At 25.2% G+C, this 15527-nt stretch overlaps 1 pseudogene across 1 annotated transcript, besides 2 other annotated features; it reads right to left on the bottom strand.

The window, feature by feature from the left end:
• Positions 1–357: part of a mobile genetic element that runs on past the window's edge.
• Positions 358–2550: 2193 nt separating this feature from the next.
• Positions 2551–3855: a mobile genetic element.
• On the bottom strand, positions 2631–3759 carry TVAGG3_0497720 (annotated as a pseudogene). The gene has a single exon. A coding segment is annotated over exon 1 (1129 nt).
• Positions 3856–15527: the final 11672 nt, after the last annotated feature.

Raw genomic sequence — 15527 nt, 5'->3', positions numbered from 1 at the left:
GATGTGTAGATACGTATGTGTGCATCATTGTTGTGTTATATGTTATGTTTTTAATGAAAAAAAAATCTGATTCAAAAAAATTATCACTAATTAGTTGATAATATAAAGAAAAAATAGATAAATTGTATGTTTTGAGAGTATTTATCTACATTCACTCATATGAATTTCATTAAATAGTGTCTTTTTACTCCCAAATTTATTTTGAATTATTGAAATTAAAGAAAAAAAATTAGAAAAATTTCTCGAAATTTTTATTTTCAAAAAAAATTTGGATTTTATATTGAAAACTGACACTGGGAGGACGATAGGGCTGGGATTGGAGATACCCCGCTCACTTGGGAAAAATACGGATCTATACTTGTTAATAGTAAACCATTATATTTATTACTAATAATAAAATCTATGTGTCGTATTGAAATTCAATAAAATTACTTATTCGGTCCAAAAAAACAAATTAGATAAAATTTTTCGTTTTTTATGTAATTTTTGTTTTTCATTTTTCTCAAGATCCTAAGTTATGTTCTAACTTTTGACATCATATCCTATCATGCTAGGCTATATATTATAGCATATCCAAAAGGCAAGGAAATCTATCAGAGAAGCCTTTTTGACCTATCGTTGCCCTACCTCTGTAAACTTTTTTATATTTATTTATTTCAGTGAAGTGAGGTGAGTTTTGGCTAGTCAAAATTTTTACAAAACATGTCGAGTTCAGAGCAACCAAAAAATGAAAATTTGGGCAATTACAGTGACATTAAGCCAATTAATGTATTCGAATACCCAGATCAAGCATCAAAAATTATTTGGGGCGTCAATTGCAATAATATTATACAAATATCTTCACAAATTATCGAATTAATAACAACCCACAAAATACCTATCCAAATGTCACTTTATATCATAGATATTTTTTCACAAATTCGTGTTAAAGAAATCAAATTATTTTCAGAACTTTATCAAAAGATATTAAACGCATTTTCATACATTTATAAACCGCAAAACAATAAATTAGCGACTCTTTTACATTATCAAGGTTTCAAATTCGAAAACTTCGAACCCAAAATGAAAGAAGTAGAAATTCTGAATTTATATTCAACAAAATCTCCTTTATACTATAGGGTGTTGTGCATGAAAAATAGCGTGACTTCACCTTTGACAAAAAGTGACACTATTTATGATGGTTTTGTCATTTATTTGTCAGATTTATAAATGTATAATAATGCTGTAAATCAGATATTAATTAAAAATATTTAAGATTTATGTTCGAATTGAAAAGCAAAATGATATTTTTTTAATTGAAAAACGTTAATATCTGATATTTTGAAGTTTGTAATATTTGTTAGTATCTTAAATTATTGAATGCATACGTTTTTTATGTTCTCAATTTTAAAAAAAATTGTGAAGAATTTAGTTTTTTGGAGATGGATGTTTAATATTTGTGAGTGAGAATGCAAGCAGGAGTTTGGTACTTTAAGGCTAGGTTGAGATAGATTTCCCATTATATTATCTGTGAATATATTGTTTGAAAATTCAAGATATAAAAATATATTATCAAAAAATTTTATATTTTTAAATACAATAGGGTGGAAGTATAGGACGATGAGATAGCAATGATATATTTTATAATGGGAGGTAATCTGAAGATAAGTAGCAAATTTTATGCGATTTTGATTGGGAGTTGGAGGGTGTGAGTACTATAGCATGTAATAGTATCTCACACCCTCCAATTCTTCCTATGGCGCCGAAAATTTTTGGTGAAATGCGACGACATTTCACCAAAAATTTTCGGCGCCATATAGAGAACTATAGTCTGCGAGGTACTGATTCTATCTATGTACCTCGCAGACCATAGTTCTCAGCCAAGATGGCTAAAAATTGGGTGCAATGTAAAAAATTGCACCCAATTTTTAGCCATTTTGGCTAAGAATTGGAGGGTGTGAGTACTATAGCATGTAATAGTATCTCACACCCTCCAATTCTTCCTATGGCGCCGAAAAATTTTTGGTGAAACGTCGTCGCATTTCACCAAAAATTTTCGGCGCCATATAGAGAACTATAGTCTGCGAGGTACTGATTCTATCTATGTACCTCGCAGACCATAGTTCTCAGCCAAAATGGCTAAAAATTTCGGAAATTCGAAATAATTTTTTTGAGAAAAAATTAACCGTTTAACATTGCCAAAAATCTAAAAAACTCACAATTTTTTTAAATTGATAACCCTCAAACCGTTTCCAATCAATAATTTGAGAGTCTATATGATAATGTAAAAGTTAAAACATTCAAGTATTTAAGTATTTCTTTAAAATATTAAGTTTTTTATTTTTCCAATAAAATTCTAATATCAAATATTTTTATTTAACGATTAATTTTATTTATATTTTTATAGTTTTTTTAAGAAAAAATATTGTTAGGGTTTTATGGATTTTCAATTAATATACAAGATAATTCATGAATGTATATATTTCCAAGTTTTTAAGGATGCAACACTTTACATTTGTAAACTGTCAAAAATGAAGTCACGCTATTTTTCATGCATTACACTTTATACTATAGGGTGTCCAAAGGTGTGTTTAGCACAAACCTGAATACTGCGAATAGAAATAAACAAGTTACATATATATAAAGTTTATTTAAATATAATCACCATTGGATTCAATCACGCGTTCGCAGCGATCGATCCAGGCTTCAAAGACACGCTTTAAATCATCATGAGAAAATTGCTCAAATTGCTCTCTTACAAAATTTTCAAGATCATCTGGACTCGCGAATTCGCGTCCTTCAGCTCTCTTTTTTAGCATGCCGAATAAATAAAAGTCAGAGGGTGCAATATCAGGTGAATAAATTGGGTTTGGAACAACTTTGACATTGTTTTCCAACAAGTAATTCATTACCTTATGACTTTTGTGAACTCTTGAATTATCAAAATGAATTGCAAACTTTTGTTTTTGTTGTTTGGATTTCTCAAAACTCATCAGAATTGATAATTTGAGTAAGAACATTGTCAATTAGATACTGAGCATTCATCGTATTAGGTTTTTGAAGAATATCAATTGCGATGATGCCATTCACGCCCCAAAAAACCGACAACATCATCATTGGTGTGTCAATTTTTTTCTTCGGGAATGTTTGCGGATTTTCATCCTTTGGGATCCACATGATTTTGGCTTCTGTTGCATATTGAAACCAAGACTCGTCTCCTGTTACTAAAAAGCAAAACTTCTTGGATTGATACGCACCCAATATAGAGAGGAGATCTTTCGAAGATTGGACTCTAGATTTTTTTTGAACTGAATTAAGGTTGTGCGGAACCCAACGTGTATACGCTAGTTTGTAGTTCAAATAATTGTGCAGATAATAACTGACTGTTGTACGTGGTATCTTTGTCATCTCCTCTATCCTTCTGAGTGATGCTCTTGGGTCTTCATCTAGCGCTTGAAGAATTGCTTTGATTTTTCTTTGATCCGGCGATTTTTTGTCAATTTTTATGATGGGCGCCTTTTTGTTCATGAAGTGATACATCCTAACATGATACGTTACAGTGGAATAGCTAGGAGCATCCATACCGAAGCATTTTACCAATGTCTCGTAGATTTTTTTACAGTCTTTGCATTTTTTTGCAAGAGCGAGGATGTTTTCTTTATGATTCATTAAAAAAATGAAAAAAATCCCGCCAAAATTTCCCGCGAAACCGCCTCTTGTCTCAAAATTCATTTTATATCCCGGCATGGCGCCAAAATACAACATACTCATCATATACATATATTCATATTTTTTATTATATATTTATAATCAGCATATATCTCCTTTAATAGTCTCATATAGAGCGCTGTGCTAAACGCACCTTTGGACACCCTATATATTGCATGGGATAAAGTTAATGATCTTAAAAGTAAATTCCCAAATCTTGATATTAATCAGGAGATTAATGATATCACATCACTTGACTGTGATATTAATCAGGAGATTAAAAATATCACTCCACTCGAATGTGCAATTAAATATGGATCAGAATTGTGTTTCAATTACTTGAAAAATTTAGGAGCTAAATACACTAAATACTCCGAAGAATATGCTGTTCAAGGTGGAAATGAAAACATTTTTATGCAAATGATAGAAGATGGTAAATCTTTTGATAACATGATTAATACAGCATTGGGTTATAGAAACTATGATATTGCTGAGTACCTTATATCAAATTTGCGTCAAACTCCTGATTCAATAGCAGAAAGCATGTATTTTTGTAATTATAGCGTTGCTTCGTGTTTGATTTCTAATGGGGCTGATATCAACAAAACTTATAATCTCTTTCTTTTCATATTTATCATTGTTTTATGAATTTCTCTCGATATTGATGAATGCCCTCTTAGCATTGCCATCAAAAAGATGTCGATAGAAATTGTCCAATTCCTAGTTGATCATGGTGCTGATGTTAACATGAAACTTATTCTCTTTCTTTTCATATTTATCATTATTTTATGACATTCTCTTTCTTTTCATATTTATCCTTGTTTTATGGAATTCTCTTTCTTTTCATATTTATCAATGTGTTATGGAATTCTCTTTCTTTTCATATTTAACATTGTTTGATAAAATTCTCTTTCTTTTCATATTAATCATTGTTTTATTACATTCTCTTTTATTTCATATTTATCATTGTTTTATTACATTCTCTTTCTTTTCATATTTATCAATGTTTGATAGAATTCTCTTTCCTTTCATATTTATCATTGTTCTATTACATTCTCTTTCTTTTCATATTTATCAATGTTTTATAGAATTCTTTTTCTTTTCATATTTATCATTGTTTGATAAAATTCTCTTTCTTTTCATATTTATCAATGTTTTATAGAATTCTTTTTCTTTTCATATTTATCATTGTTTGATAAAATTCTCTTTCTTTTCATATTTATCATTGTTTTATTACATTCTCCTTCTTTTCATATTTATCATTGTTCTATTACATTCTCTTTCTTTTCATATTTATCAATGTTTTATAGAATTCTCTTTCTTTTCATATTTATCATTGTTTGATAAAATTCTCTTTCTTTTCATATTTATCATTGTTTTATTACATTCTCCTTCTTTCATATTTAACATTTTTTATGGAATTCTCTTTCTTTTCATATTAATCATTGTTTTATGAATTTCTCTCAATATTGATGAATGCCCTCTTAGCATTGCCATCAAAAAGATGTCGATAGAAATTGTCCAATTCCTAGTTGATCATGGTGCTGATGTTAACATGAAACTTATTCTCTTTCTTTTCATATTTATCACTGTTTTATAGAATTCTCTTTCTTTTCATATTAATCATTGTTTGATAAAATTCTCTTTCTTTTCATATTTAGCATTGTTTTATGAAATTCTCTTTCTTTTCATATTTATCATTGTTTTATGGAATTCTCTTTCTTTTCATATTTATCATTGTTTTATTACATTCTATTTCTTTTCATATTTATCATTGTTTTATAGAATTCTCTTTCTTTTCATATTTATCAATGTTTGATAGAATTCTCTTTCTTTTCATATTTATCATTGTTTTATTACATTCTCTTTCTTTTCATATTTATCATTGTTTTATGGAATTCTCTTTCTTTTCATATTTATCATTGTTTTATTACATTCTCTTTCTTTTCATATTTATCATTGTTTTATTACATTCTCTTTCTTTTCATATTAATCATTGTTTTATGACATTCTCTTTCTTTTCATATTTATCATTGTTTTATGAATTTCTCTCAATATTGATGAATGCCCTCTTAGTATTGCCATCAAAAAGATGTCGATAGAAATTGTCCAATTCCTAGTTGATCATGGTGCTGATGTTAACATGAAACTTATTCTCTTTCTTTTCATATTTATCACTGTTTTATAGAATTCTCTTTCTTTTCATATTTATCATTGTTTTATGGAATTCTCTTTCTTTTCATATTTATCATTGTTTTATTACATTCTCTTTCTTTTCATATTTATCATTGTTTTATAGAATTCTCTTTCTTTTCATATTTATCATTGTTTTATGACATTCTCTTTCTTTTCATATTTATCATTGTTTTATGAATTTCTCTCAATATTGATGAATGCCCTCTTAGTATTGCCATCAAAAAGATGTCGATAGAAATTGTCCAATTCCTAGTTGATCATGGTGCTGATGTTAACATGAAACTTATTCTCTTTCTTTTCATATTTATCACTGTTTTATAGAATTCTCTTTCTTTTCATATTTATCACTGTTTTATGGAATTCTCTTTCTTTTCATATTTATCATTGTTTTATTACATTCTCTTTCTTTTCATATTTATCATTGTTTTATTACATTCTCTTTCTTTTCATATTTATCATTGTTTTATAGAATTCTCTTTCTTTTCATATTTATCATTGTTTTATTACATTCTCTTTCTTTTCATATTTATCATTGTTTTATGGAATTCTCTTTCTTTTCATATTTATCATTGTTTTATTACATTCTCTTTCTTTTCATATTTATCATTGTTTTATAGAATTCTCTTTCTTTTCATATTTATCATTGTTTTATGACATTCTCTTTCTTTTCATATTTAGCATTGTTTTATAGAATTCTCTTTCTTTTCATATTTATCATTGTTTTATGAAATTCTCTTTCTTTTCATATTAATCATTGTTTTATGAAATTCTCTTTCTTTTCATATTAATCATTGTTTTATGAAATTCTCTTTCTTTTCATATTTAGCATTGTTTTATAGAATTCTCTTTCTTTTCATATTTATCATTGTTTTATGAAATTCTCTTTCTTTTCATATTAATCATTGTTCTATTACATTCTCTTTCTTTTCATATTTATCAATGTTTTATAGAATTCTTTTTCTTTTCATATTTATCATTGTTTGATAAAATTCTCTTTCTTTTCATATTTATCAATGTTTTATAGAATTCTTTTTCTTTTCATATTTATCATTGTTTGATAAAATTCTCTTTCTTTTCATATTTATCATTGTTTTATTACATTCTCCTTCTTTTCATATTTATCATTGTTCTATTACATTCTCTTTCTTTTCATATTTATCAATGTTTTATAGAATTCTCTTTCTTTTCATATTTATCATTGTTTGATAAAATTCTCTTTCTTTTCATATTTATCATTGTTTTATTACATTCTCCTTCTTTTCATATTTAACATTGTTTTATGGAATTCTCTTTCTTTTCATATTAATCATTGTTTTATGAATTTCTCTCAATATTGATGAATGCCCTCTTAGCATTGCCATCAAAAAGATGTCGATAGAAATTGTCCAATTCCTAGTTGATCATGGTGCTGATGTTAACATGAAACTTATTCTCTTTCTTTTCATATTTATCACTGTTTTATAGAATTCTCTTTCTTTTCATATTAATCATTGTTTGATAAAATTCTCTTTCTTTTCATATTTAGCATTGTTTTATGAAATTCTCTTTCTTTTCATATTTATCATTGTTTTATGGAATTCTCTTTCTTTTCATATTTATCATTGTTTTATTACATTCTATTTCTTTTCATATTTATCATTGTTTTATTACATTCTCTTTCTTTTCATATTTATCAATGTTTGATAGAATTCTCTTTCTTTTCATATTTATCATTGTTTTATTACATTCTCTTTCTTTTCATATTTATCATTGTTTTATGGAATTCTCTTTCTTTTCATATTTATCATTGTTTTATTACATTCTCTTTCTTTTCATATTTATCATTGTTTTATTACATTCTCTTTCTTTTCATATTAATCATTGTTTTATGACATTCTCTTTCTTTTCATATTCATCATTGTTTTATGAATTTCTCTCAATATTGATGAATGCCCTCTTAGTATTGCCATCAAAAAGATGTCGATAGAAATTGTCCAATTCCTAGTTGATCATGGTGCTGATGTTAACATGAAACTTATTCTCTTTCTTTTCATATTTATCATTGTTTTATGGAATTCTCTTTCTTTTCATATTTATCATTGTTTTATGGAATTCTCTTTCTTTTCATATTTATCATTGTTTTATTACATTCTCTTTCTTTTCATATTTATCATTGTTTTATGACATTCTCTTTCTTTTCATATTTATCATTGTTTTATGAATTTCTCTCAATATTGATGAATGCCCTCTTAGTATTGCCATCAAAAAGATGTCGATAGAAATTGTCCAATTCCTAGTTGATCATGGTGCTGATGTTAACATGAAACTTATTCTCTTTCTTTTCATATTTATCACTGTTTTATAGAATTCTCTTTCTTTTCATATTTATCACTGTTTTATGGAATTCTTTTTCTTTTCATATTTATCATTGTTTTATTACATTCTCTTTCTTTTCATATTTATCATTGTTTTATTACATTCTCTTTCTTTTCATATTTATCATTGTTTTATAGAATTCTCTTTCTTTTCATATTTATCATTGTTTTATTACATTCTCTTTCTTTTCATATTTATCATTGTTTTATAGAATTCTCTTTCTTTTCATATTTATCATTGTTTTATGACATTCTCTTTCTTTTCATATTTAGCATTGTTTTATGAAATTCTCTTTCTTTTCATATTAATCATTGTTTTATGAATTTCTCTCAATATTGATGAATGCTCTCTTAAAATTGCCATCAAAAAGATGTCGATAGAAATTGTCCAATTCCTAGTTGATCATGGTGCTGATGTTAACATGAAACTTATTCTCTTTCTTTTCATATTTATCATTATTTTATGACATTCTCTTTCTTTTCATATTTATCCTTGTTTTATGGAATTCTCTTTCTTTTCATATTTATCATTGTTTTATAGAATTCTCTTTCTTTTCATATTAATCATTGTTTTATGAAATTCTCTTTCTTTTCATATTTAGCATTGTTTTATGAAATTCTCTTTCTTTTCATATTTAGCATTGTTGTATCGAATTCTATTTCTTTTCATATTTATCATTGTTTTATGAATTTCTCTCAATATTGATGAATGCTCTCTTAAAATTGCCATCAAAAAGATGTCGATAGAAATTGTCCAATTCCTAGTTGATCATGGTGCTGATGTTAACATGAAACTTATTCTCTTTCTTTTCATATTTATCATTATTTTATGACATTCTCTTTCTTTTCATATTTATCCTTGTTTTATGGAATTCTCTTTCTTTTCATATTTATCATTGTTTTATAGAATTCTCTTTCTTTTCATATTAATCATTGTTTTATGAAATTCTCTTTCTTTTCATATTTAGCATTGTTTTATGAAATTCTCTTTCTTTTCATATTTAGCATTGTTGTATCGAATTCTATTTCTTTTCATATTTATCATTGTTTTATGAAATTCTCTTTCTTTTCATATTAATCATTGTTTTATGAAATTCTCTTTCTTTTCATATTAATCATTGTTTTATGAAATTCTCTTTCTTTTCATATTTATCATTGTTTTATTACATTCTCTTTCTTTTCATATTTAACATTGTTTTATTACATTCTCTTTCTTTTCATATTTATCATTGTTTTATTACATTCTCTTTCTTTTCATATTTATCATTGTTTTATGAATTTCTCTCAATATTGATGAATGCCCTCTTAGCATTGCCATCAAAAAGATGTCGATAGAAATTGTCCAATTCCTAGTTGATCATGGTGCTGATGTTAACATGAAACTTATTCTCTTTCTTTTCATATTTATCATTATTTTATGACATTCTCTTTCTTTTCATATTAATCATTGTTTTATGGAATTCTCTTTCTTTTCATATTTATCATTGTTTGATAAAATTCTCTTTCTTTTCATATTTAACATTGTTTTATATAATTGCCTTTCTTTTCATATTTATCATTGTTTTATAGAATTCTCTTTCTTTTCATATTTATCATTGTTTGATAAAATTCTCTTTCTTTTCATATTTATCATTGTTTTATTACATTCTCCTTCTTTTCATATTTAACATTGTTTTATGGAATTCTCTTTCTTTTCATATTAATCATTGTTTTATGAATTTCTCTCAATATTGATGAATGCCCTCTTAGCATTGCCATCAAAAAGATGTCGATAGAAATTGTCCAATTCCTAGTTGATCATGGTGCTGATGTTAACATGAAACTTATTCTCTTTCTTTTCATATTTATCACTGTTTTATAGAATTCTCTTTCTTTTCATATTTATCCTTGTTTTATGGAATTCTCTTTCTTTTCATATTTATCATTGTTTTATGAATTTCTCTCAATATTGATGAATGCCCTCTTAGCATTGCCATCAAAAAGATGTCGATAGAAATTGTCCAATTCCTAGTTGATCATGGTGCTGATGTTAACATGAAACTTATTCTCTTTCTTTTCATATTTATCATTATTTTATGACATTCTCTTTCTTTTCATATTAATCATTGTTTTATGGAATTCTCTTTCTTTTCATATTTATCATTGTTTGATAAAATTCTCTTTCTTTTCATATTTAACATTGTTTTATATAATTGCCTTTCTTTTCATATTTATCATTGTTTTATATAATTGTCTTTCTTTTCATATTTATCATTGTTTTATATAATTGCCTTTCTTTTCATATTTATCATTGTTTTATTACATTCTCTTTCTTTTCATATTTATCATTGTTTTATGGAATTCTCTTTCTTTTCATATTTATCACTGTTTTATAGAATTCTCTTTCTTTTCATATTTAACATTGTTTTATTACATTCTCTTTCTTTTCATATTTATCATTGTTTTATGGAATTCTCTTTCTTTTCATATTAATCATTGTTTTATGAAATTCTCTTTCTTTTCATATTTAGCATTGTTTTATAGAATTGTCTTTCTTTTCATATTTATCCTTGTTTTATAACATTCTCTTTCTTTTCATATTTATCATTGTTTTATGACATTCTCTTTCTTTTCATATTTATCATTGTTTTATGGAATTCTCTTTCTTTTCATATTTATCATTGTTTTATGACATTCTCTTTCTTTTCATATTTATCATTGTTTTATGAATTTCTCTCAATATTGATGAATGCCCTCTTAGCATTGCCATCAAAAAGATGTCGATAGAAATTGTCCAATTCCTAGTTGATCATGGTGCTGATGTTAACATGAAACTTATTCTCTTTCTTTTCATATTTATCATTATTTTATGACATTCTCTTTCTTTTCATATTTATCCTTGTTTTATGGAATTCTCTTTCTTTTCATATTTATCAATGTGTTATGGAATTCTCTTTCTTGTCATATTTATCATTGTTTTATAGAATTCTCTTTCTTTTCATATTAATCATTGTTTTATGAAATTCTCTTTCTTTTCATATTTAGCATTGTTTTATGAAATTCTCTTTCTTTTCATATTTAGCATTGTTGTATCGAATTCTATTTCTTTTCATATTTATCATTGTTTTATGAAATTCTCTTTCTTTTCATATTAATCATTGTTTTATGAAATTCTCTTTCTTTTCATATTTATCATTGTTTTATGAATTTCTCTCAATATTGATGAATGCCCTCTTAGTATTGCCATCAAAAAGATGTCGATAGAAATTGTCCAATTCCTAGTTGATCATGGTGCTGATGTTAACATGAAACTTATTCTCTTTCTTTTCATATTTATCATTATTTTATGACATTCTCTTTCTTTTCATATTTATCCTTGTTTTATGGAATTCTCTTTCTTTTCATATTTATCAATGTGTTATGGAATTCTCTTTCTTTTCATATTTATCATTGTTTTATAGAATTCTCTTTCTTTTCATATTAATCATTGTTTTATAGAATTCTCTTTCTTTTCATATTTATCATTGTTTTATGAATTTCTCTCAATATTGATGAATGCCCTCTTAGCATTGCCATCAAAAAGATGTCGATAGAAATTGTCCAATTCCTAGTTGATCATGGTGCTGATGTTAACATGAAACTTATTCTCTTTCTTTTCATATTTATCATTATTTTATGACATTCTCTTTCTTTTCATATTTATCCTTGTTTTATGGAATTCTCTTTCTTTTCATATTTATCAATGTGTTATGGAATTCTCTTTCTTTTCATATTTATCATTGTTTTATAGAATTCTCTTTCTTTTCATATTTATCATTGTTTTATTACATTCTCTTTCTTTTCATATTTATCAATGTGTTATGGAATTCTCTTTCTTTTCATATTTAACATTGTTTTATTACATTCTCTTTCTTTTCATATTTATCATTGTTTTATTACATTCTCTTTCTTTTCATATTTATCATTGTTTTATGAATTTCTCTCAATATTGATGAATGCCCTCTTAGCATTGCCATCAAAAAGATGTCGATAGAAATTGTCCAATTCCTAGTTGATCATGGTGCTGATGTTAACATGAAACTTATTCTCTTTCTTTTCATATTTATCATTATTTTATGACATTCTCTTTCTTTTCATATTAATCATTGTTTTATGGAATTCTCTTTCTTTTCATATTTATCATTGTTTGATAAAATTCTCTTTCTTTTCATATTTAGCATTGTTGTATCGAATTCTATTTCTTTTCATATTTATCATTATTTTATGACATTCTCTTTCTTTTCATATTTATCCTTGTTTTATGGAATTCTCTTTCTTTTCATATTTATCATTGTTTTATGGAATTCTCTTTCTTGTCATATTTATCATTGTTTTATAGAATTCTCTTTCTTTTCATATTAATCATTGTTTTATGAAATTCTCTTTCTTTTCATATTTAGCATTGTTTTATGAAATTCTCTTTCTTTTCATATTTAGCATTGTTGTATCGAATTCTATTTCTTTTCATATTTATCATTGTTTTATGAAATTCTCTTTCTTTTCATATTAATCATTGTTTTATGAAATTCTCTTTCTTTTCATATTTATCATTGTTTTATGAATTTCTCTCAATATTGATGAATGCCCTCTTAGTATTGCCATCAAAAAGATGTCGATAGAAATTGTCCAATTCCTAGTTGATCATGGTGCTGATGTTAACATGAAACTTATTCTCTTTCTTTTCATATTTATCATTATTTTATGACATTCTCTTTCTTTTCATATTTATCCTTGTTTTATGGAATTCTCTTTCTTTTCATATTTATCAATGTGTTATGGAATTCTCTTTCTTTTCATATTTATCATTGTTTTATAGAATTCTCTTTCTTTTCATATTAATCATTGTTTTATAGAATTCTCTTTCTTTTCATATTTATCATTGTTTTATGAATTTCTCTCAATATTGATGAATGCCCTCTTAGCATTGCCATCAAAAAGATGTCGATAGAAATTGTCCAATTCCTAGTTGATCATGGTGCTGATGTTAACATGAAACTTATTCTCTTTCTTTTCATATTTATCATTATTTTATGACATTCTCTTTCTTTTCATATTTATCCTTGTTTTATGGAATTCTCTTTCTTTTCATATTTATCAATGTGTTATGGAATTCTCTTTCTTTTCATATTTATCATTGTTTTATAGAATTCTCTTTCTTTTCATATTAATCATTGTTTTATAGAATTCTCTTTCTTTTCATATTTATCATTATTTTATGACATTCTCTTTCTTTTCATATTTATCCTTGTTTTATGGAATTCTCTTTCTTTTCATATTTATCAATGTGTTATGGAATTCTCTTTCTTTTCATATTTAACATTGTTTGATAAAATTCTCTTTCTTTTCATATTTATCATTGTTTTATTACATTCTCTTTCTTTTCATATTTATCAATGTGTTATGGAATTCTCTTTCTTTTCATATTTATCATTGTTTGATAAAATTCTCTTTCTTTTCATATTTATCATTGTTTTATTACATTCTCTTTCTTTTCATATTTATCATTGTTTTATTACATTCTCTTTCTTTTCATATTAATCATTGTTTTATGACATTCTCTTTCTTTTCATATTTATCATTGTTTTATGAATTTCTCTCAATATTGATGAATGCCCTCTTAGCATTGCCATCAAAAAGATGTCGATAGAAATTGTCCAATTCCTAGTTGATCATGGTGCTGATGTTAACATGAAACTTATTCTCTTTCTTTTCATATTTATCATTATTTTATGACATTCTCTTTCTTTTCATATTTATCCTTGTTTTATGGAATTCTCTTTCTTTTCATATTTAGCATTGTTGTATCGAATTCTATTTCTTTTCATATTTATCATTGTTTTATAGAATTCTCTTTCTTTTCATATTTATCATTGTTTTATATAATTGTCTTTCTTTTCATATTTATCATTGTTTTATATAATTGTCTTTCTTTTCATATTTATCATTGTTTTATGAAATTCTCTTTCTTTTCATATTTATCATTGTTTGATAAAATTCTCTTTCTTTTCATATTTATCATTGTTTTATTACATTCTATTTCTTTTCATATTAATCATTGTTTTATGAAATTCTCTTTCTTTTCATATTAATCATTGTTTTATAGAATTCTCTTTCTTTTCATATTAATCATTGTTTGATAAAATTCTCTTTCTTTTCATATTTATCATTGTTTTATATAATTGTCTTTCTTTTCATATTTATCATTGTTTTATATAATTGTCTTTCTTTTCATATTAATCATTGTTTTATAGAATTCTCTTTCTTTTCATATTTATCATTGTTTTATGACATTTCTTTTCATATTTATCATTGTTTTATGAATTTCTCTCAATATTGATGAATGCCCTCTTAGTATTGCCATCAAAAAGATGTCGATAGAAATTGTCCAATTCCTAGTTGATCATGGTGCTGATGTTAACATGAAACTTATTCTCTTTCTTTTCATATTTATCATTGTTTTATTACATTCTCTTTCTTTTCATATTTATCATTATTTTATGACATTCTCTTTCTTTTCATATTTATCCTTGTTTTATGGAATTCTCTTTCTTTTCATATTTATCATTGTTTGATAAAATTCTCTTTCTTTTCATATTTAACATTGTTTTATAGAATTCTCTTTCTTTTCATATTAATCATTGTTTTATGGAATTCTCTTTCTTTTCATATTTATCATTGTTTTATTACATTCTCTTTCTTTTCATATTTATCACTGTTTTATAGAATTCTCTTTCTTTTCATATTTATCATTGTTTTATAGAATTCTCTTTCTTTTCATATTAATCATTGTTTTATATAATTTCTTTCTTTTCATATTTATCATTGTTTTATGAAATTCTCTTTCTTTTCATATTTATCATTGTTTGATAAAATTCTCTTTCTTTTCATATTAATCATTGTTTTATTACATTCTCTTTCTTTTCATATTTATCATTGTTTTATAGAATTCTCTTTCTTTTCATATTTATCATTGTTTTATGACATTCTCTTTCTTTTCATATTTATCATTGTTTTATGAATTTCTCTCAATATTGATGAATGCCCTCTTAGCATTGCCATCAAAAAGATGTCGATAGAAATTGTCCAATTCCTAGTTGATCATGGTGCTGATGTTAACATGAAACTTATTCTCTTTCTTTTCATATTTATCATTATTTTATGACATTCTCTTTCTTTTCATATTTATCCTTGTTTTATGGAATTCTCTTTCTTTTCATATTTATCAATGTGTTATGGAATTCTCTTTCTTTTCATATTAATCATTGTTTTATA

This window comes from Trichomonas vaginalis, chromosome II (genome assembly GCF_026262505.1).
Source record: "Trichomonas vaginalis G3 chromosome II, whole genome shotgun sequence".
NCBI classification, from domain to species: domain Eukaryota; phylum Parabasalia; order Trichomonadida; family Trichomonadidae; genus Trichomonas; species Trichomonas vaginalis.
This window is presented reverse-complemented; position numbering and strand designations above follow the sequence as displayed.